This window comes from Manis javanica, chromosome 9 (genome assembly GCF_040802235.1).
Source record: "Manis javanica isolate MJ-LG chromosome 9, MJ_LKY, whole genome shotgun sequence".
NCBI classification, from domain to species: domain Eukaryota; kingdom Metazoa; phylum Chordata; class Mammalia; order Pholidota; family Manidae; genus Manis; species Manis javanica.
Window position 1 is genome coordinate 753,578 of NC_133164.1, and position 22,624 is coordinate 776,201.

General features: G+C 60.6%; 1 protein-coding gene across 14 annotated transcripts in view; it reads right to left on the bottom strand.

Moving 5' to 3' along the window:
- Positions 1–421: 421 nt before the first annotated feature.
- Positions 422–22,624, bottom strand: part of MCF2L (MCF.2 cell line derived transforming sequence like) — an 89,046-nt gene continuing 66,843 nt past the window's right edge. For 9 of the 14 annotated variants that reach the window (XM_073212341.1, XM_073212335.1, XM_073212334.1 and 6 more), the window contains 22 exons: positions 20,434–20,553; positions 19,421–19,612; positions 18,787–18,978; positions 17,986–18,145; positions 17,350–17,423; positions 17,079–17,152; positions 15,706–15,772; positions 14,913–15,028; positions 13,489–13,558; positions 12,411–12,503; positions 12,236–12,328; positions 11,394–11,519; positions 10,257–10,478; positions 9,923–10,015; positions 8,787–8,865; positions 8,619–8,685; positions 7,749–7,867; positions 6,413–6,487; positions 3,690–3,811; positions 2,247–2,359; positions 2,067–2,170; positions 422–1,939 (listed from right to left, as the gene is read on the bottom strand). In XM_073212341.1, the coding sequence (XP_073068442.1) occupies positions 1,854–1,939; positions 2,067–2,170; positions 2,247–2,359; positions 3,690–3,811; positions 6,413–6,487; positions 7,749–7,867; positions 8,619–8,685; positions 8,787–8,865; positions 9,923–10,015; positions 10,257–10,478; positions 11,394–11,519; positions 12,236–12,328; positions 12,411–12,503; positions 13,489–13,558; positions 14,913–15,028; positions 15,706–15,772; positions 17,079–17,152; positions 17,350–17,423; positions 17,986–18,145; positions 18,787–18,978; positions 19,421–19,612; positions 20,434–20,553 (2,457 nt within the window). In that variant the 3' untranslated portion in view covers positions 422–1,853. The remainder of the gene's footprint in view (positions 1,940–2,066; positions 2,171–2,246; positions 2,360–3,689; positions 3,812–6,412; positions 6,488–7,748; positions 7,868–8,618; positions 8,686–8,786; positions 8,866–9,922; positions 10,016–10,256; positions 10,479–11,393; positions 11,520–12,235; positions 12,329–12,410; positions 12,504–13,488; positions 13,559–14,912; positions 15,029–15,705; positions 15,773–17,078; positions 17,153–17,349; positions 17,424–17,985; positions 18,146–18,786; positions 18,979–19,420; positions 19,613–20,433; positions 20,554–22,624) is intronic. The other 5 variants (XM_073212336.1, XM_073212330.1, XM_073212331.1 and 2 more) reach the window with 4 other exon arrangements.

Genomic DNA, 22,624 nt, shown 5'->3' on the forward strand with positions numbered 1-22,624 from the left:
CTTTACGTCGCACGTAAGTTTGCTACTTTATCTTCACTTTCTGACAAAATAAAGCGTATGAACATCCTCTAGGTTATGCTTACTGCCTGCCTCATTTCTGTTTTCATGTGTGCTTGCCATAGTGTACACAGGTGAGCAAAATAGGACCCTGCAGGGCTGGGGAACTGAAGACGTGAGGCTTTCTGTGCTTTTTATGGGTGGAGGCAGACAGCAAGAGCTGCTGATGTTTATTCAGACTCCGTCATAGAATGAAGAACTTGGATTTTTCAATGCATGAAGTTTTAAAGTGCCTTTATGAGGAAGAAATCACAAAAAATGGTGGGCAATCCCAGGTTGAGGTGGCAGGAATGGTGGCTGAACAATTGCTACATTAACTATGAGACACACCATTTTCAAATAACTTACACGTCAGAGCGAAGGCTGCCGAGTCTTACACGTTCTCTGTTTTATTGACAAACTCCAAGAGACCTGGCTAGCAATGGCCTTGCACGTGGCGGGAGGGAGGAAGCCTGCTGGCCTCGGGCCGCAGCAGGTGGGGACTCACGGAGGGCTGTAAAGTGACACATTTCCAGCAGCATGGAGACTATAAATAATCCCTCACATTGGATACATATGTACACACGCTGACATATATACATACATGTAAAAGTATCTGCCACACCAGATACAGAGTTCCCAAATAACAGAATCTGAAACACACATGGAAGGTAAAACAAGAGTCTTCTTTCCAGTTCTGTTTTGATTGGAATAAAATAAGCTCTGCACTCGGGGTGATCATACACAGCACACGCCGGCGAGTCACTCAGTGAGTGGGCGGCGGCAGCGTGGGGGGCAGAGGGGCAGCTCGCTCAGGTTTCCATGAGCGTGGGGGACAGCGCCGGTTCACATGACGCCCGGCCCCACTGCATTCTTACTTATTCTTTAAAAACAATAAAAATATCCTAATTTGAAACTAGTTAAAAAAAATTGAGTTCTCTCTTTTTTGTAGGAAAGAAAGTTAGTATTTTAAATTATAGTTTAAATTTTCTTTTGAGAATTCATCTACACAGGTAAAGGAATCTCCTTGGCTTCTCACTGCTTTTGTCTGTGGAAACGCTGCTGCTATTTGCAGGGTGGTGTTTTCCTTCACCTGTGATCAGGTGGGCTTTGAAAAGTGCCGTCGATGTCCACCTGAGAATCCTGCAAATCAGCCGGTGGTAGAAACACATGCTGCTGTGTAAACCCCAGTAACAAAAAATAGTTTTGTATCAAATACAGTATCAAATCGTCATTTCATGTAAACACAGTGATTCTTGGTAAAGATTAGAGGCCGAAGTATCACAAAAATGGCCATGGAATCAATCCTTGCTTAAAAAAAAACCTGGTAAAGGTAAAATCTCCCCCAGCTGTTGGGTCAGTGAATCGGTCACTTCTTTTGGGCACAGCTCCACAGTGTGCAGTAAGCACCGGACCAGAAACGTTGGGACCCAGAGCCAAGCGTGGGGGGTGCCCCAGGCACCGGCAGAGGCCAGAGGGCGGCCCTGCCTTGTCGCTTGTCTGCACAGGCCCCGACCCCGTCTGATTTTCTTAGGCCGCTCAGTGTGCCATGGTCTTCCTGGAGAACCAGCTCTGCACCCTGGCGAGGGGTCCTGGCATGGAGGCTGGAGGGCAGAATCTTCTGGAACCTTCATCTAGATGCCCCCACGTCCTGCAGCACCAGGTTCCGTGGGTAGCAGGTGGCTCTGCATTCGGTTCTTGTCAGGGTCTTCCTTTTCCCGGTGTCTAGAGCACGGTCCCCTCACCAAACTAAGCAAGCCCAAGCAAAGGAAAACTTAAGAGGCTCGCAGGTGGCTCTTGTGCCCCCAGGGCTGGTGCTACCCCTGCAGATCGGAGAGGGGGCCCCCGCAGCTCTCGCTGCAGCTGGAGGAGTTGCTCAGCAGGGCCGACCCTGTGCTGGAGTCTGTGGGAAGACCAGGCGAGAACGCTGCGGCTGGGGCTGGGTGCCACACTCAGGCCCTGCTTCTAAGGAGGTTCGCAGCCATGAAGGCCGGGGGCCAGGGGTGGCCAGTGCACAGCGGGTGCCTTACCTGAGCTGCTCAGGCACTGGGCCGAGCTGGACTTGCCGAGGAGCGCAGACAGGCTGCCGGCTGGCACCCAGCTCTCCTGGCTGGAGGTCAGGTTCCTGACGTACCTGTAAGGGGCAGTCAGCAGGGCTCTGGCTGATGCTCTGGCAGGCTGTGGGCACGGGCACCCCATGGGTGGCTTACCAAAGGCCCTCGTCGCCCTCCTGGACCACCTCCACCACGTCCCCACTTCTCACAGCCAGCATGCTGGGGCCTCCCTTGTCGTGGTCCACCACGGCAGTGTACTTGCCTGGAGCCTGGTCAGGAGGGCACAGAGCACAGGCTCACAAAGAGTCCACTGCCCTAGGCCCCTGGGGCACTGCGGTGCTGTCTGCCAGCAGCCCAAGCCCCACAGAGTGGGCTTCCCATGTCCAGTGACAAGAGAAAGGATATGCGCTTTGTCGGGGCTGCCACGCTGGGGCCTCTGGCGACCACTAACCAACCTGGGAGGGGTTCCTCGTGCAGGCAAGCGGGTCTCACACTACGGGCAGGCTACCAAACCTCACCAACCCAAAGAAGGCCTTCTGGGGGCTTGGCCTCGCTCGCTGGCCTCTGCTCCGGTCACACCAAGCTCTTGCTGGGCGCAGACACCGCAAACAGTCCTCGGTGGTGCAGGGCCTGCACCTGCCACTCACTCTTGCCGCAATGCTCTCCCCTCCCTGGCCTGGCGGCTGAGACCCGACATGCGGTGTATTTTACTAGTGTTTGCCTCCCTGGGCAAAGGGAGGGCCCCCTCTGTTTTGTCTGCTTTGTCCTCAGTTCCTAGACAGTGCCTGGCAGGTGAGAGATGCTCAGCTCGCCAGTGGACGGAGCTGTCATGAATGCTGGCCCGAGAAGAGGGAGCAGGTATGGAGTGCGGGGGACCTCAGCCTGGCTCGGCAACACAACCACTCACGATGCAGTGTGGCAAAGATGCAGGATAGGATGCAGGGCTGCAGGGTCTGGAGGCTGGAGACGGGGGTGAGAGCCCTTTGTCCTCACACAGCAGCCATGCCTCCTGGGATGGTGGGCCCTGAACACCCAAGGTCACATCACCTGCCACGCCGAGAGTCCAGCCTCCACCAGGGCCTGCCCGTGTGCCACTGCCCACAGCCTCAGTCTCCCCCCAGGCCTGTAGCCCCTCCGTGCCCCCACACCTGGCACTGCTCACCCTCGGGCCTCCTCCAGAAAGGCTGGCCTGACCACCCATCACCTACTTCCCTGCATCTGCCTCCGCCTCTGAGTGCCTGTTCACCAGCACCAGGGCAGCACCCACTATGTAGTATGATTCTGACTCTACTGATTTAACATGCAAAGAGCTTCCCATTGCTGCTCATGTTAAGACTGGGCCTTGCTCAGAATGCAAACCCACACTTTAAACGTCACTTCTCCTCAAGAGTGAGATAGAAGTGCACACAGAGCTATAGAGGGCTCCTGACAGTCTACTTGTCCGAGGGCAAATCAGGCTGCGCCTTGTTCCTGCTAAGGAGAGCCCTACTGTGTGGGGGCTGACAGCAAGCCGGTGGGGAGGTGGGTGGGCACAGCTGCTTGCAGCTCCCCTCCCGGGCCCCATGGTGCCCGATGACTGCCCTGGGTAGCCAAGGTTACCAGCTTCCAGGGGCCGACTCTGCCTTCTTCCTCTGCGTCCGAGGAATTGATCGGCTCCTCAGCACTTGACCAGCCGTCGTTGTCCACTGGGGCCTCCAAGGGGTGAGAGGCTCTGCTCCATCCTGAGGAGAACAGGCCCTAGTGAGACCAGCCTGAACAACACGCCTGCCCAAAGGTGTCCACAGTGTCTGCGACCCTGGAAACGTGCTGCCCGGCAGGGCCTGCCCGCCTCCCAGGAGCTGGTTAGACAGCACCACAGTCTGCAGGCTTCCGAAACGCCCACACATGTGCTTCAGCTGTGTGAACAGCCCGGGGAGCTGGGTCCCCAGTACCTGCTTCCATCCTCAGGCTAACCAGACCCAGAAACGACTTTCCAGACCCTCCCTGTAGGTCCACAGGCCCTGGAGCTTCGGGAGACCCCGAGGGACAACTAGCAGAAGACATCACCACCCATCTGTGCTGAGCAAACACCGTCAAAGGAAAGGCACTTCCAGTTAGTGCTGGTGACCTTCAACACCCAGCAGAGGGCAAGGCACATGGCCGCACACAGTGGTGACTTGTCGAGGGTGCCCTAGGGCTGCGAGGTGAGAAGCCCGACCTCAAGGCCGCTGATGCCACACTGACACCGATCATGCCCCTCGACCTTCTGGGAGCCGGGGTTCCAGCCTGATGGGCTGGCCCTGCTTCCTAAGACGTGCACATTCCTCACTAGGGGGCATCTCCAAGTAGCGACAGTCTCCCATTGTGGGGGGACAATGCGAGTTAAGTGCTGGGGAGGTGGGAGATGGAGAATTCCTTCTTCTGAACAAGCACAATACACGACAGCAGTGGTGTAGCCGCCAGGGCCGTGTTCCGCGTCAGAGCACAGCCGTCATACCATTAACCGGCATTTCAACGAGGGGACAGTGGTGCTGGGACCCAAGAGGCAGGCCCAGTCCCAGGTCGTACTTGGGGTGGCGGGAGCACGCTTTCCCCCGGAGGAGCAGCCGGGACCGGAGCTGCCGCCAGCCGGCAGAGGACACATGCCTGCCCCAGTCCTCGATGCCACAGAGGCGGGGAGGCCGGGGCCGTGCCCCCAGGGCTCCAGGGCAGGGGGTACCCTACCGCGGGGGGCAAAGGGCCCCCGACCACCCCGCAAGGGCTCTCCCTGCAGCCAGTGCCGCGCAAGGCCTTCCGGGGAACAGGGCCCAGCGTGTCCGAGGCAGGGGTCAGGTGGAAGGGGTCAGGCGGAGGGGGACAGGCCTCCCGGCGGCTCCGCAGCCACGTCTGGGTGGGAAGCTCGCCGCCTAGGCAGAAGGGGGTTTTCGGGTCCGGCGCCGTGGTGGTCGCTTCCCCGCGTGGGGCCGGGGGACCCTCTGCACCAGCACCGGCGGGGGCCCTGCAGAGCAGCTGGCGCCGGGCGGAGAGCAGACACGGCGACCGCACCCAGGAACCCCGTGCCAGGCAGCATGAATGCCACACATCGGGGCGGCGTCCCTCGATCTAGGGGGCGCACAGGGGCTGCGTGGGCGTCCTGCACCCGCCCTTGTAAAATAGCCCCTGATGTTGCTGAGTAACAGCACTGGCGAACTTTTCAGGAAGGGGGCACTAGGCGTCTGCAAGACACCTGCCTGGAGACCCGGGATGGCGGGGGAAGAGAGGGGATGCGGCCCTGGCAGTGCCAGGTGCTGTGCCCAGGGCGCGCCCATCGCTGCTTCACAAGGTGGTCTCACAGTCATCTTAGAGGTGAGGAGACAACCCGGCTAAGAGGCGCCTGGCCAGATTTGAGCCGCTGTGGCCAGGCTCGGGTCCGCTGGCTGCTTCCCACTCCAGTTTCCCAGGCCACGGAGGGGGGACATGCCTTGGGTAGCCAATGTGCGGTGGGGAGAAAAGCCCCTCCCGAGAGGCTGTCCATGGGGAGATGCCGCCCGTCCCCAAGGCCTGGGGACTCGCAGCCTCTGCCGGCTTCCTTGCCTGTGAACAGGGGCAGGGCGGGCAGGCCCTGGCCTCTGAGCTGTGGTGCTCTGGGGCAGCAGGACGGCTACGGCCTGGGTCCTGGGGTGCAGGCTGTTGGAGGCCAGAGAGGCCATGGGTGACCCCGGAATGGTCTTGGGGTGGGGGTGTTGGGACGCTGGTTCGGCATACATCCCTTGGAAACCTTCACAACTGATGGAAAATCAGGAAGATTTGGGGAGTGAAATCCTTTCTGTGAACCTGAGACGCTCACTTGGGCCGCAGGAATCCGGGTCTCCCCAGCGGAGGGCTCTGCGCTGGGAGTGTGGGGGGCAAGCAGGAGCGGGCCCTGTCTGTCTGTACGACTGTTGCTGCCCCCATCAGGTGAGGCCGACGGGATCCTGGTGGCCGCCCTGTCCTGTGCTTCCAGCAGGAAGTGTCGGGACAAAGTGGGAAGGCCAGGGAGGGGCTTGTGCGGCATGGCCCACGCTCAGGGTGCCCTGCAGCCGGCGCAGCCAGCACAGCCAGAGTGCGGAAGCCCGACCCTGCCCTGCCTGCACGCCAGCAGGTAGCTCAGTGGGTGCCGGCGGATCTGGTGTGGGGTCACCGAGAAGCAGGACGCCCTCCCAGCATCCTGGCCACAGCATCATGCTTCTGAGCAAAGCAGCCACTTCACTCCTGGCGAGCAGAGACCTGTTTCGCTTTGCATCTTAGACGGCAGTAATGGCAGACAGACAGCACCCCTAACCGGACAGGAAAACGGCTATGTCCAGAAGGTCGAGCCACACTACCTCGTAAACCAAGAGGTGTAGGATCGCTCTTTACTTCGTGTCGCTTAGCTTTTTTGTCAGGACTGGTAGGAGAAGCTGCAGAAGGAGGAAGAGGCAAAGACATGACAGGAGAGAGAGTGAGGAGCCGCGGCAGAGCGCCCAGGAGGCGGGGAGCGGCCGTTCACGCTGGGACGGACGCAGACGTCCACGGGGCTGGTTTCCACCGGCTCAGAACACTTCCTGTGAGCGCAGCTCAGCCGGCAGGGGAGGCCCAGGAGGGAGACCCGAGCACAGCTGGCTGGCAGCTGGTGCGGTTTTCAGGGGCCGCCTCTATGCACCGTTTCTTAGCTTTGCAAAAATATATGCAGATTGAATACTTGCCATATTTAGCAAAACATATGGTCAGAATTGGTCCTTCCTTTTTTTTTCTTTTTTAGTTTGAGGCCAACTTAAAAGCATTTTAGAAACTGGAAGAAAACCGTAACCCCTCCATTTGTCTGGACCAGTGAAAGAACCTTGGGCAACTCTGGCTGTGAGCACCGGGCAGGGTCCTCTAACAACCCGCCTGGCACGGCAGGTGTGTTTGGTGTGCCACCTCGCCATACTTCCCTCCCGCGTAGTTCCCTGCAAGCAGCACTGGTCTGCGTGTAGAGCTCACCACCACAGGGACTCTGTGCCCTACGCGTTAGCCAGCGCCTGGCTGACAGCGGACGCCACCATTCTAGCGCCAGCAGGAAAGGTCAGCACCCACGAGATGGAGCAGAAAGGCAGGAAACCAGGAGGGCGTCACGGGAGGAGCGGGACCAACGAGCCAGTGACACTCCGGTTCCCGAGGGGCCTTCCTGAGCAAGCTCACGTCCATCTTGTCAAAGAAAAGCCCCCGAAAAGAACTTAGGCTGCATGGGTGACAGACACTCCAGCTCAGCACAACAGAGTGATGCAGAGGAGCAGTGATCGGATGGCCGCCTCAGAGAAGGGGGCAGATGGCCCCCCAAGACCACCTGCACAAGTGAGCACCACATGACGATGCAGACATGCCCAGGGCACGGGTTTCCACTTTACCTTTTTGCCCTTTGAGGTTAGCAAAGCCCTGCAGTGGAAAGCGCAGAGCTTTCCGAGGCAGAGCTAGTGACCATGCCATCTACAAAGGAGGACAAAGGGACGGCGTGGGGGGCTCACGTCAGGTCACCCCGGGGCACCTCCCTGGGGTGGGTGTGCCGGACAGCACACGCCGCCCATGAGCAAGGGGCTCTCCGGGCGAGGCACCGTGACCCCGGGCTCTGTCCTAACAGAGACTGTCCCGGACGTACCCCAGACACCTGAGGCAGCGCCCGGTACAGCCCACGCAGACACCCACCTTTCCCCTTTTCGGGAGGCTTTGGCAACGACGCTGAGCTCACATATCCTTCCAGGCTTAGGGGATCCGTTTTTCTTTCTTCCAACTTTTTGACGTTTCTCGTGTTGCCTTTCGAGGGGCTGATGGCATCAGACATGTCGGAAAGGAAACCGCACGTTGCCCGGTCAGTTTTTCAGGCCCTCCCGAGGCTCTGAGGTGCAGGGGCCGAGCACCCCTCTGGCCCCGGGAGCACCATGCGCTGCTGCTGAGTGGGTCATCACCTCCAGGCTGAACTCGGACAGAGCCAGGCGGGGACAAGTGCCACCTTCCTTGCCATTAAGTAGGAAATGGGCTTTTGGGGGGCTGAGTTTCTCTTGAAACTATTTTTCCATGGGCTGTTTATTTAGACGGTATCCTGATCCTGCTCCACGAGTGATTAGATGTGATTTATATAAGAAACAGGAGAAGTAACGTGTAGAAAACCAAGTGAGTGAATAAAATAACAAAGGGAAAATAAGGACAGAGAGGCAAGCTGAGGCCACGTGGGGCTGGCGTGCGCACTGCGCCCCTGAGGCGCTGCCATCCCCAGACACTTGATTGGCTGTTTATCTGGGAGGGCGCACGCCACAGTGGTGGTAACAGGAAGTGATTCCCAGAGAAAGCAAGCGGGTGACAGACTGGTCTTGGCCTGGCAGTAGGGCCATGTGCTTGAAGCTGACCCACCGCCATGTGGTCCCAGAGGACAAGGCTGGAGGGGTGTTGGGCCAGAGTAACCCAGGGACCCCAAGAGGAGCTTCTGGTGGCGTGGCCCCACCAACTTGGTGGCGTGTGCAAACCCCTACTTGGTACTCTTCCCAGTTCGGTGGCATTGGGGGTGTGCACAGCCCGTACCTCGTGCTGGACGGTGCGGGCAGGGGCAGGCTCTGAGACTGCTCCAGTGCTCGGTGCTGGCTGGCCTCTGCAGCAGGGACACAAACAGACCCCCGTGGTGAGGGGCGAACCCAGGGCCTCGGCTCTAAAGGCTACAGAACCTCACCTGTGCGTCTGGGGCCCTCTCACCTCTGCAAGCCTGCAGCTGGCTGGTCAGCACCTTCCGGATCTCACTCACCCATGCTGCTTTAATCTCGGGAGTTGGAGCCTACACCACAAAGAAATGTCTGGAAGTGGCGGCCCCCATCCCCTAGAGACACAAACTCTGGCGCCCACTCTGGAAATGTCCGAGGACAGTCATAGCAATTGCGAGAAAGAAGGGGATAAACAGGGGCCTGTTCCCTTGCTTCGGGACACCCCCAAGGGCACTGGGGCTGCAGAGAGGTCCCTATGGGTGGTGCCTGGTCCCAGGCCACTGCAGTGCGGCCAGTGGCCTGACCACCAGGCCAACACACCTTTTGTACACTCGCCAAGGTCTGACTCAGAGAACTGGCCCTTGTGATGAGCTTCTCCCAGAGTGGACAGGAAGCTGGGAGCAGCCTGACATGGTTTTAGGTGATGAGGGTAGGGGGATCTGAACTCCCACAAGAAGGCTCTCAACTTCCAGGGCGAGGGATGCAGGAGGGGGAGCAGCTGCCAGGACAGCTGTCCAGCCACAGTGCAGCACAAGGCTGGGGTGCTGCAGGCCTGTGGTGGGCAGGGTCAGCTGCCCGGCTGCTCCTGCGGAGCCGGAGGCCCATCAGGGGCTGCCTCCTCACCTCAGCCCTGCGGGGCCCTCAGGCTTGGCCATGCTGGCATGGGTGTTATGAGTTGTGGACACTACGTGCCCTGTGCTGCTGTGGTCACTGCATCCCAAAGGGTGGCCCGTAGCCCGGGACACACCACCAAGCGTGTCAGGGGTGGATCCCATTGGCTGGCCCCACCATAGGGTCTTGCTTGGGCTCACAGATGCCCTCACAGTCCCACCACCCCCTGCCCTTGCCAGTGCCATGAGGCCTGGACACCCCTCCTGCCAGCAGAGCCGGGCAGACTAGCCACACTGCCCTGCACCACCCAGGAAACAGGAGCCGGGCACCTGGAGCAGCCCCACCTTGTGGGCTTCCCTGCATTTCGTCCTGGGTCAGCTCAGGGTCAGGTCAGCCCAGGACAGTGCCCTTAAGTGAACAGGCGACAGACTCCATGGGAGACTCTAGACCCCAGCTCCTAGCAGAAGCCCTCCGGGGGCCCCTAGTCCCCCGTGCCGCCTGAGTGGGTGCAGAGCCTACCTGTATGATGTACACCTCCTCCCTGGCATTGTACCAGATCTCAAACTTCTTCAGGTCGCCTTTCACGTTCTCCGTTATGCCAACCGCCATCATCTGGCAGCAAAGCACAGGAGGCAGGGGTCAGCGGGCAGGCTGACGGCCCCGCCTTGCCTCAGAAAGGTGTTGGTGCACGCGCGAGATGATGGGGGTGGTCCTGGGGTGGGGGCTGAGGACACCAGAGACCCGACGCCCACACCTGGAGGCGAGAGGTGCGGGCCAGAGCTGGGCGTGGAGCGGTCGGCCTGTTGGCGCCGGCGCAGGGGCTCTGCAGCTGCTGAAAAGAAGCCTTACTCACGTTCAGGGACTGCTTGTAGCTGTAGGAAGGGGCTTTCTCGTACCCGTCCCCGTTCTCCTCCCTCTTCTTGCAGAAGAGCACAGCCTTCTCGTGCAGGAACAGGTGCCTCTGCATGGGCTTGAAGCGGGCCAAGTCCTTCACCTTGGCGTGGCCCCTCTTGTGGTCTGTCCACACGCTGAAGGAGCCCTGCATCAGCAGCTTCCCCAGCTGGCTCAGGTTTCCCTAGGACGCATGGCGACGGGAGGAGCATTAAAACCCAGGGTGGCCGTGGGGGTCCCGTGTGCGTGCTGCCCATCTGGGAAGGCTGCACCCCATCGGACTCCACCTGCATAAGGCAAAGCCAGACACGGGAGGCAGACCAGGGCGCCCAGGTGGGGAGCAGGGACTGTGGGGCTGGGGTTCCAGGGCCGCGGAATGCTTTGTGACGCTGCAATGGGGGGTGCAGGCCTCCACGCGCCTGTTCAGACCCACGGGGCAGACAACAGCAAGCGCCACCCGGACGCACGCTACGGACTCCGGGCGATGACATGACACATGGGCATTTGACTGTGGCATGTGTCCCTGCTGGTGGGGGGCTGGCAGTGCATGTGTGGGGCAGGGGGTCTACGGGAACCCTCTGGACCTTCCCTTGATTTTGCTATGAACCTAAGACTGCTCTAGGAATAAATCCTATTAAGTTTAATCTTAAAAAACCTGAGAATGAGCACTGAATGGACTTATATGGGCAAAAACATCAGTGAGGCAGCTGCGCAGAGGAGGGCACAGAAGTCCGGCTGCTGCCCCCACCGGCCCATGTACTCGCCCACAGCATGCAGAGAGAGGAGAGCTGCACTGTGCCACGCGACGCCTGTGCGGCACCAGCACAATGCCCACGTGGGCAAAGGCCTGGCGCCAAGGTTTTGGAGCTGTGTCTATGCAGAGATGCGCCTCCGGGTGAAGCATCCTGGCCTGTTCTGCACAGGCGGGCCCTGCGGCCTGCAGACTGGGAGCTTGCTCGTCTGGGGCCACCCCAGGTCCCCAGGTCAGAGCAGCTCTGCAGACCCCAGGTGACACACTTGCACATGGGAGCTCTGTGGCACAGTGCCATGGGTGTGCGGCGCCTGGCTCCAGGTTCTGTCTCCGCTGCAGGGTCCTTACGTCATAGCCTGTGATGGCGATGAGGTGCATGGAGTCGTTCACGGCCTTGAGGATGCCCAGGATGGAGCTGAGTGCCTCCTGGAGGTCCTCGGCTCCCTCACAGCTCTTGCTGTATTTCAGCATCTCCTGGGAGGACAAGCATGTGTCCACACACCATCTGACACTGAGCCCACCGCTGTCTGGAGAGCTGGGGATGCCCGTGCTGTCCCAGTGCCCAGCACTGACCCTAGGACACATGGTATGGAGCCCACAGGGGCAAACCCAGGCATGCACACGGACGTGCAGACCCTCCCTGCAGAGCAGCCCAGGGGTCCCGGCCTGGAGCACCTCAGGAGGCTGGTTGCCCCATACCTGCAGGCCTGCCACCCACCTGGCCCAACACCCAGAGGCACTGCAAATCAGGACATGCCCTGAGCTGCACCCTCAGCCAGACTTGGCAGGTGCGCACCCGACTGGTGCCTCAGGGGTGCACAGCCTTGTGCAGCTCACCTCTCCCCACTGCTAAACCCACTGCTCTTTCCTTCCAAGTCTGGCACCCAAGCAAACATCTGAGGGTTGGAGGGTGCTCTTCACACCTCTCGCTCGCTCAGGCCTCGTGGAGCCGCCCCGGCCAGCCTGCAGAGGGCCAGCCCCAGAGGGCCTCCGCACAGACCCCTAGGGCCCGTGCCCTGTGGGCGGGCTTCGCCTGTCTGTTCACCTCTGTGTCCCTGGCCCCCAACAATGGCTGGCGCACAGCAGGCCCTGCACAGGGGTCTGTGAGGAGCCAGGGACCTGCAGACGTGGGGCGAGGGAGGCTCTGAGGCTATGGCGCTCAGGTGCAGCTGGCGGGCGCCACGGGTCACCTTGAGTAGCAGCTGGTACTTGGTGATCCTCTGGACTGGCTTCAGCAGGTAAGAGTCCAGGCTCAGCTTGTGGTCCAGCTTCTTCTGGCATTCCTGTAACCACCAGACCCCGGGTTAGGCAGCCCCGTTCCTCGTGGTAATACAGGGGGTGAAACTGAGCAGGGCGCGAACGTACCTGGAAGAAGGGGCAGTCGGAGCACTGCCTCCACAGGCTCTCGGAGCGCGGCTTGTTCTGGCAGTATTTCTCGTAGATCTGGAACTCCTCCATCTGCCAGGGTGGGGACAGGTGACGGAGTGCCTCCCAGGCAGAGCCAGCTCCCAGCCATGCCCAGCCCTCTGGGCCACAGTGGCGCCTCCCCGAGCCCGGCACCCCTCTCGCATCTCAGGTGCCATGTCCCTCACTGTGGGGCAGCAGGGAACACCCCCGCCAGGAGCCCCTCAGCTGCGAGTCCTGCACCTCTATGACCCAGGCCAGCTCGGCCTGTGGGCCTGCGGCCAGGAATAGCACAAGGCCAACCCAGACTTTCCCAGAAAGGCCCTCCAGAGCACAGCCCGCAGTGCACGCCACACGGGAGCCCAGTCCAGCCGCCGGCCGGCTTGCTAAAACACAGCCCCGCTGCAGGCGCTGACTCGGCAGGTGGGACAGAGAACCTGCACTCCTAGTAGGATCTGGACCCGCAGCGTGACTCTCCGCTCCCCATTCCCAAATAGCAGCGAGAAGCACCCCCGCCCCAGGGGAGCCGGACAAACGCTGCCCCCTCCTCTCCTCCCTTCTGCCCTGGACACCAGCTCGATGGTGAAGTCTCAGCTCTGGCGTGTTTCGCTCCACCGCGTGAGGGAGCTGCGCTTCCCGTGTGGGTAGCTAGTGTTTATCGAGAGCAACTGTAAGTAAGGGGATCACGTGGGGCTGTGTGGAGAAGGCAGGGGCACTGCACCCCGCAGCTCCTTCCGCCTCCCAAGCCCCCGCATGCGCTGACTGTCCCGGCCCTGGAAGGAGGTGGGCGCCCCCTATTTCTAAGAGGAGTGAGATAAGGGTCAGAGAGCATCTGGGGCGCGAGGGGGTCTTAGCCAGGACAAGGCCAGGCCCCGAACGATCGCCGGCAGGAGGACGTTCGGCCTCGCCTCACACTGGTAAGCCGCTGGCTGCTCTGCTCTCCTGCGAACTGATCACTGAGCTTTAGAAAGATCGTGCTCTTTTGGCCCTACCAAAACGTCTAAGGCACAGCAAAGTATACATTTAAAATAATACATACCCTTTCTAGGAAACACCTTCCGACCAGCTCCGGGCAGTCTGTGTAGTTTTCTAGCTCCCTCAGGAATATTCTAGACAAACAAGAGTTCTCATTAGGTTGTAGGACAAACAACCCGAATGAGATGGTATCTGTAACACGTTAATAGATGTTGTCTTCCGGGCTTTTATTCCTAACTCTGGACAGATCAGGAGATTCTGTGGGCAAGCACAAGCCATCCGACCCCAGGGGCCTGCAGCCCCCTCCAGACACTCCTGGGTCCTGGCTGCCCAGTCAGGCGGGTGTGAGCCGTCGGGGCCCCTTCGTTCCTGGCGTCGGTGGTCACACTCCTTTTTTATCAGCAGACGTGGGATGAGGCAAATCAAAAGGAGGCTTCTGGAGGCTCCGAGAGCCCAGCCCGAGCCTGTGAAGCTCTGTGGGCTTCGTGCAGATGCCCTGGGGGTCTTGGCTTTGCCCCAGGGACCCACCCCGCACAGTACTGCCCCTGAGCCTGGGTGCTGGGCTCTCCCCTCTGCATTGCTGACCTGCATTTGTCTATCAAGGTAAACGCCCCCAGGAGGGGAGTCCCCTGGGGATCAGGTCACTAGTACTGCACCTTAGAGCCACCAGGGGCTGGGTGCCTGAGGACTGGCCTAGACCCCAGCCCAGAGCCAGGAATGCTGAGGGTCCAGGCCACTCGCGCATTTTAATTCCCAAGTTCTGTGCAACCCCTGTGGAAAGGGAGGCTTTGCCTGCGTCCGGGGCAGGGCTCAGCTGCGGGCCTGGTTCCTCCTTTGTGAGCGGGCGGCGGTGCCAGTGACAGGGCGGAGGCATGCAGTGGGACTCGGGTCCTGAGGAGCCCTGATGTCCAGAGCTGGCCCGAGCTGGCCTCTTCTCCGGGCCTGTAGGCATGCGTCAGGGGGCCGCCTGCTCATCTCCTTCCCCAGAGCTCCTGCCACCTCAAGGAGCTGAGGCTGAGCCCCACTCAAGGACCGTCTACACGTTACCCGAAGCTGCAGAGAGGCCTCGGACAGCCCTCTGAGGAAAGGGACTTCTGCTGGCATCCCTCTCAAGATCGGGCCTGAGGACAGAATGGGTCCTGCGAAGTGGTGAGGCCTTCAGGGTCACCCCAAAGTGCCAGACGCACACATGTGGGGTGGGGGGCTTCTGCTGGCCCAGCAGGACAGGGAGAAGGTGGGGCAGGGGCACTGACAGGGCTCGGAGGCGTCTGCCCCTGGGGGTGGGCAGCCCCTGTGTAACTCACCCCGGCTCAGATACTCGCCTGGGCATGGCCCATCCGAGCCCGCTGCTCAGTCTGAGACCCCCAGAGAGCTTGTCCCTGCTGAGAGCCATGTATACCAGGGGATGGACCACGTACACCAGCAGAGTGTGGCCCGGGCCACCTGGGTTCTGGCACCCCAGGCGTGCACGTGATCTGGAAGGCCCACCTGTTATGGAAGTGGTAGATTTCCTCCATGTTCCCGAACAGGACGTCCTTCTTATTTTGAAGGCCGGCTGACAGGAGATGTGCCATCAAAGGGTTTTCCATCTCGGCAGCATAGCCCTGGAGAAGTGGACAGCGGTCAGGCAGGATCTGGCCTGGCAGCTGCCACACTGTGGGACCAGTGCCAAGCTGCCCACCAGAGGCCCGGGCTCACGTGCGGCCGAGCTGGCACACGACCTCTCCGGTTCTGGAGGCCAATGTACCTGGTGTCTACTCATTGGCCACCCTAGTGACAGTCGTGACAAGCAGCACCAGCCCTGGGAGGCGCCAGGAGCCACCCGCCTTCTGACTGTTGTAATTCAGTGACTCCCATGAGGACAAACCTCTCGTGGGCACCTGATGAATTATTAAATGTCTCCAGACTGCAACCACCTCCCCACTGTGGCCACTGGGTCAGGGCACAGAACATTCTGGCAGGCAGAAGCCCCTGGCCTCCCAGGCACCAAGCCATTCCAGGGGCTCCAGGTCCCGGTGTTCCCACACCGGGGGCCGTGCTCCTGCCTGACGCCCCTGCTGCTAGGCTTCCGAGGGTCTCCACGACTGTGTGTGACGGTGGCTGGCAGGATCCCATCGCCACGAACACCAACCCCGAGCAAATCCGCCCCAGCGAACTCAGCCTTTCTCCCACCAACAGACACGAGTCCATTTCCATTTTGGGGGTGTCACCGGTATAACCGTCTGCCCCAGGCTGGGGGTCTCTGTGGGGCGAGGCAGCCCACAAACCCTTGCAGGCTCACCTCCAGGACGCAGAGCAGCTCCTCCACATAGGCGCGCTCCGTGTCCAGGAGCTCATTCATCACGTGCCTGGGGGTGGGCGGGGGCAGAGACGGCAGGGAAGCCTGAGCGCCCGAGGAGGCAGCACAGGTGGGCCTCCATGTCCAGAGCAAAGGACAAGCCCATCTCCTCCGGCCACCTGCAGGGCTCCCCCCACTTAGTCCTGCCTCCTGCCCAGCCGTCCCTCCTGGGCCTTCACACAGCCGCCCAGTGCCCACCACCAGCCTCCTGCACAATGGGTGCAGCAGTGACTGGACAAATGCTTGTCATGTTATGGTGCCCAGAAGGGCCATGGCTTGCAAACCGCTGCTCAGACCTCATTTTACAGATGAGGACCACCTCTTAACTGCCTATGACCAAGCTTCCCACGGCCACATGGCACGGGGAACCCAGGGGGCCCTGGTTGGGAGCACTGTGGCGCTCAGCTCCAGATCACCTGTTGGCCTCGGCAAGGCCCTGCTGTAGCTCAGGGTCTGGGCTCTTAAACAGGGAGGAGAGAGGCCTGGGTGCCCCTCACCAGGAGCTGGAGGTGAGCGCTCCTGTCTGGGGGGCGACAGATGCAGTGTGAGCATCAGGGTAGGACGCCCCAGTGGGAGGGCCGAGGGCAGGGCAGCGTGAGGGCACCCTATGTATCCATCTGAGTGGGGACACGATCATGGGCTGCCTCTGTGGAAAGGCGAGCAGTGCAGCTCAGTGGGTAGGCAGTTCTACGGGGAGGGACCGCCAGCCCCGGGGGGACACTCCTGTCAGCTCCAGAGCTCAGACCTCATCAGCACTGGTGTGCAGGGACGGATGTGGCCCCGGTCACTCTCGGGAAGGGTGTCTGTGCAAGGAGCCCACAGCTGATGAGCCATAAGAGCCTCAGAAGGGCTGGGGATGTGTGAGGAGGGATGAAAGGGTCGGAGCAAGAGCTCCAGGGGCCAGGAGGTCCTGTGGAGAGCGCCAAGCCCGCCGAGGAGGGGCCTACCCGTGAGCCCACAGGCCTGCACAGGGCTGCACAGAGCCTTCTCTCCTGGGGCTCAGGAGGTGAGGGAGGCCCCACCCATCTCCAACTACCAGTCCCACCCAAGGACCCAGCAAAATGTGGCTTTTCTAAGGAAAACACATCTTGTTTCAGGACAGGCATATTCATTCTTCCCTATATGGTGCACTACGCACGCACGTGTGTGCACGCGACGTGTCAGCTTCGCTTCCGCTCTGTGGCTTTGGGGTGGAAGCTGATGAACCACCGACTCTGGCTTGTTTACATTGAGACTCTGTGACCGAGGCTGGGCTCTGGGAGGGGTCGCGTCTTGCCCAGAGCCTCTCTGTGCCGCCTGGGAAGCCAGAAACCCACCTCCGCAAGACGGCCAGGCCCTCCTCCTCCACCGCGGAGCCGCTCCGGCCCTGCCGGCTGTCACTCATGGCGCTCTGGGGAAGAGACAAGCACACGGCCCGTGGGGCTTCCGGGTAGGAGGCACAGCCTGAGGCCCTGGCGTCAGGCTCGCTGCCCTGTCAGTCCCCACAGGATGCCAGGAGAGGCAGGAGAGCCTCGTGCAGGGCCTGGTGGGCGCTCCCGGGGTGCTGGCTGTGCGGGAGAGGCTGGCACAAGGCCTGGGCGACCTCACCTTGGCCCTCCGGTAGGCCCCTCTCCGGAGCACGCCGCCCTCGGGACTGGGGCTCTCGGAAGCCCTCCGGACGCCTGGTTTGGAGAGAAGTGGGAGGGGAAGGTGTGACATCGCATCTTATCGCTGGGGGGAGAGAAGCAGGGCCTCCAGGAGTGCCCAGAATTGATTTTAATTCAGACAAAAGCAAGCAGCCCAGTGAAGGGTGAGGGTTTCCCAGGGAAAACAGGGGGGAGCTGCAGGCCAGGCTGCCTGGTCCAGAGAGGAACCTGTCCTGAGGCCCCACAGGGGTCAGAGGCCTCCGGGGAGCAGTGTGGCGTCCACTTGACCTCCGAGGACTGAGCGGGGTGGAGGCCGAGGGGCTGGGGTCAGAGCTGTGTGAAGGAACTCTTTTGGCAACAGCCCTGACAGATGGGTCTGGGGGAGACTGGAGTGGGGCACACGGCCCAGGAAATTCCCTCAATGGGAGTAGGCATTCCAGGGCCATGGGCACATACTCTTTGCTGCAACCGTTCAACACACGGGAGACTGAATGAATGAGTGGGCCGTGCGCCAACAAAACTTTATTCTCAAAATGGGTGCTGGCCCCTGGACTAGGCCTGCTGGGGAAGGGGAGGCTCCGGCAGTGACGGCAAATACCTGGGGAGGGGCAGGGCGACTTTGTGAGCGCCTCTGGCCGGGGGGCCACTGGCTGCACAGGCCGCGTCTGCTTGGCGGCCAGCTTCTTCAGGCTGGCCTGCCTCCGGTGAAACATCTCTTCCATGCTTTCCTGCTTCTGGAAGACCTTCTGCACGTGTTCCTGAAGAGACAGGGCAGATGGAGTGGTCAGCAGGTGCCCTGAGGGGTCAGTCTCTGCAGTTCAGGACAGAGCTGCCTGCACAGACCTGGCCTGGCAGCACGAACTCTGTTTCAACTGCTCATGACGCAGTGCCAGCCCCCAGGGCAGCCATCCTGCCCTGCTCTGTGGATGGAGAGGCTGGGGGGACCCTGGGAAAGGAGGGGGGCAGGGCCCACAGGAAGACAGCTGCGGGGGACACATGCAGCCCCTCCATGTGTCCAAGGGCCTCCCAGAGGGGCGGTGCCTGCTGGGCCACCCCAGGTGGGGAGGACAGCTGGCCGGCAGTGAGGGTGAGGAGGAGCCCGGCAGCAGCACAGCATCGAGAGGAACGTGCAGGGAACAGGGCCTCGGGGACGGCCAGTTCATGAAGAACACGCCTGGCAGGGAGCGACCCCCTGGGGGGCAGGAAGACCAGCGCGCACAGGAGGTGTGGACATCGCCTCTGCACTGAAGGGAAAGTTGGGCTAATGACCTCTGTGCTGTCTCTCTCGAATGCCCAGGGTCCTCGGAGGGCCACTGACCCAGTCTTGCCAACACTGTGGGGGCAGCTCCCTGCTGCTCGGCACAGGTGAGCTGCCAGAGAGAAGCCCCGGCCGGCTTACCATCAGGTCTCGGGTAAGGATGGATTCATAGTCCTGGTAAATCCTACTGAGCTCTGGGATCTTATTTTCTGCACCGGTCTCCAGAAACTTCTCGATTTCCTGGAGAGCCGCCTCGGCGCCGTCCTGAGACTGGCACTTGTCCACAGGCTGCGAGGCCAGCAGGTAGATGCCCTCGTCACACCATTTCATGGACTGGCACGGGAAGCGTGGCAGAGGAAGAGAGCAGACCGTTAGCCGCCGGGTCCAGGAGTCTGTGCTGAGCACGCGCTGCTGGGCCCTGCGGCTGCCTCGCACGTGGTCCGGGGACGGCCACGTGCCTGGGAACGTCAGCACCGCTCATCTTCCTGCCTCTGGGCCCCACGCCTGCTCTGCAGAGGGCACAGCGACACGGAGCCAGGCACAGCCCCCAGGCTGCCATGCACGCGGAGGAGGACGGGCAAAGCGCGGAGCTGGCTTGGTGGCAGGTTTCTGGTTCTTGTAAAGAAATTGTTAGTTGTGGCAAATGAGCTCTAGAAACAGCTGTGACTGTCCCGGCCACAAGGAAGGCACTCAGACGGGAGGGTGTGGGGCCAGCTTCCAGCGAGTGGCGCAGGGGCAAGGAGGGCCTGCCTGGGGGCACGGGACCGGGGCCTACCGCCTCCAGGAGGCCGTGCAGCTCCAGGGACTTGCCGAGCAGCCCCCTCCTCCTCCCGACCTCGGCCACAAACTGGTCGCACAGGTGCCGGAGCTCGTGGCACTTGGGGCGGATGGAGTCCACGGCATAGTGCTTGTCATCAATGAGCTGCTCGCCCTGCAGGGACAGGGCGCGGGCCCGCTCCACGGCTGCCTGCAGAGAGAGCCCCAGAGGGCGGCTCAGGAGGTGCCCATCAGAGCCAGCAGGCTGCGATGTCCCACGGGATCTGTGGGGGTGAGGGTCGGGGAGGGCGGAGGGGGGGGCTGGGGGTTGAGGGTCTGGGAAGGCGGAGTTGGGGGCTGGGGGTTGAGGGTCTGGGACAGCAGAGGGGGGAGGCCAGGGTGAGGGTCGGGGAGGGCGGAGGTGGGAGGCTAGGGTAAGGGTCTGGGAGGGCAGAGTGGGGGGCTAGGGTGTGAGGGTCGGGGAGGGTGGAGTGGGGAACTGGGGGGTGAGGGTCAGGGAGGGTGGAGTGGGGGGCTGGGGGGTGAGGGTCGGGGAAGGCGGAGTGGGGGGCTGGGGGGTGAGGGTCGGGGAAGGCGGAGTGGGGGGCTGGGGGGTGAGAGTCTGGGACAGTGGAGGTGGGAGGCTAGGGTGAGGGTTGGGGAGGGTGGAGGTGGGGGATGGGGTGAGGGTCAGGGAGGGTGGAGGTGGGGGATGGGGTGGGCTGGGGTGAGGGTCGGGAAGAGTGGAGGTGGGGGATGGGGTGAGGGTTGGGGAGGGTGGAGGTGGTGGATGGGGTGGGCTGGGGTGAGGGTCGGGAAGAGTGGAGGTGGGGGATGGGGTGAGCTGGGGTGAGGGTAAAGGGAGGGGTGGGCTAGGCGCCAGCCCTCCACCTGGACATCACTCGGGTGGGGGGCCTCCACTTAGATGGCGGAAGAGCACAAATCCCGAGCCTTCCTGAGCAGCCCTGCTGGTGCTGTGAGCACCACCTCCAGGCTGTCTCCCGCCCACACTGGTCCATGCCCCGTCCTTACGCTGGACTTCTCTTCAAAGCTGGAGAGGTCCTTCAGGAGGTGCTCCACGTGTGCCAGGCTGTTGCCCACATCGGTGAAGGTCGCTATCTTCTGCGCCAACGCGTCTAAGGCGGCTTTGACCTGAAACAGGAGGGGTGGGAGTCCCGGGCGCACGTCAGGATAGCCGGCTGAGGGAAACGGCATGGAGACACTGGCACGGGAATGGAGGGAGGAAGGGGAAGCCCAGCTCCCCTCCGGGAAGGTCGGGCTGCAGGGACACTCCCTCGGCTGGGTCTGAGCTTGCACAGCAACCCTGCAGCCAGCACTACAGGGGTGACAGGGAAAAGCAATGTCCTCACCCCAGGGCGGTGGCACGGCGAGGACACCCACTTCCGCTGCCCTTAGGCTCTAGCCAGTGCTGTCGGCAAAGACAATGAAAAATCAGGGTGTACAGACGGGAAAGGAGGCCCAGCTGTGCCTGTTTGCACGTGGCCTGACCGTGGAGAAGATGCCTGAGACCCACGCAACCAATCCTACAACAGGTGAGTTCAGTGAGGCTCCAAGAAACAAGGTGAACATACAAAAATAAATTTTATTTCTATATATGTGGGAATGGATATACATAGATGCTGAAATTGAAAATACTGCACCACTTACAATTGCTTAAGAAATGAAATATGCGAGTGTAAACCAGAGCATGTACTAAACGGGTCTGCAGAAAACCACGTGACGTTGAGGAAGGAAACCTGAGAATGTCTAGATGGATGGTGAGAGTGGTGTGTTCCCCGGCTGGGAGGCTCAATTCAGTAAAGATGTGGCTTCCCCCAAAACACAGGTTTGAAACAAGTCCTGTGAAAACCCCAGCAAAATCTTTTGTAGATGTAGATGAGATTATTTTGAAGCCTTCAAAAAGGAGCCAGAAAACTAAAGCAATTTTGAAAAAGAACAAAGCGGGAGGAATCCAGGCACCTGACGTCAGAACCTGTCCCACCGCAGTGAGGAAGGGCGTGCGGAGGCACAGGACGCACACCGCAAACAGGCCCACACCAGCGTGCCTGGCATCTCCGACGGAGCAGGAAAGCAGAGCAACCTCACAAATGACGCCGCAGCACCGATGCCCAGAGACTGGAAAGTGCCCTGAACTATTTCTCACAGCTCACACAGAAACTAACTCGAACTTACATGTAAAACTCCAAAAGTTTTAGGAAAAAAGCTTAGGGGAACCTAGGGTTTGGGACTGACACCAGGAGTACCATACTTAAAAGGAAAAACAGATAAATTGGATGCCATCAAAATTACAAGCTTTGTTCTGTGGAAAATCCTGTGAAGAGGAGAAAAAGGCAACAGACAGATGTGGATAAAGTATTTCCAAACCATGCGTCTGACAGAAGGCCGGCGCCTGAACTACACACAGAATTCCCAACACGAACGGTGAGCAGCCTGAACCCACAGCCCTGTGAGCAAACGGGCAGTGCAAACACGCTCCGCTGAGGAGGCCACACCCACAGCATAAGCCCACGGAAGATGCTCACTGCTGCCAGCCATCGGGAATGCACACGGCGCCGCGGGATGCCACCGTGCACCTATCTGGAAATGGGCACAAGATAAACAGCCACGCCCGCCAAACCCCAGGGAGGCTGTGGAAGACCTGGTTTCCACCCCCCACTGCTGGTGGGAGCATAAGCAGGGCACCTGCCAGGTAACTGGTCGGCTGTTCCTTTAAAAGCCAGATGTGCAGCTACCATGCAACTCGGCACTCATGCTCGTGAGCAATTATCTTTAAGAAACGAGAACTCATGTCCCGCAGAAGCTGCGCAGGGGCGTTTCTATTAGTTTTATTCATGGTCGCCCAAAACCGGGAGGAATGCTAGCATCCTTCAGTGGGCGAGTGGTTAAGCAAACTCTACGGAACACTGCTGACTACTCAGCAGGAACAGCAGCGAGCTACCGGAAGGCGCAGCAACCTGCGTGAATCCCTGGCATCGGGCGAGTGCAAAGAGCCACCCCCAAAGGTCACCTCTGCGTGAGCCCGCGTACGGGGCGTTCTAGCAATGAAAGTCTGTGGGGATGGACAGCAGCTCAGGGGTTGTTCAGGAGAGGACATGGGTGGTGTGTCTATAAAAGGGAAATGTCTTTGTGGTGGTGGGGACGCCCTGTGTGTCGACTGTCCCTGTCAGTGTCTGCACTGTGACATGGTGTGTCGGTTTGCAGG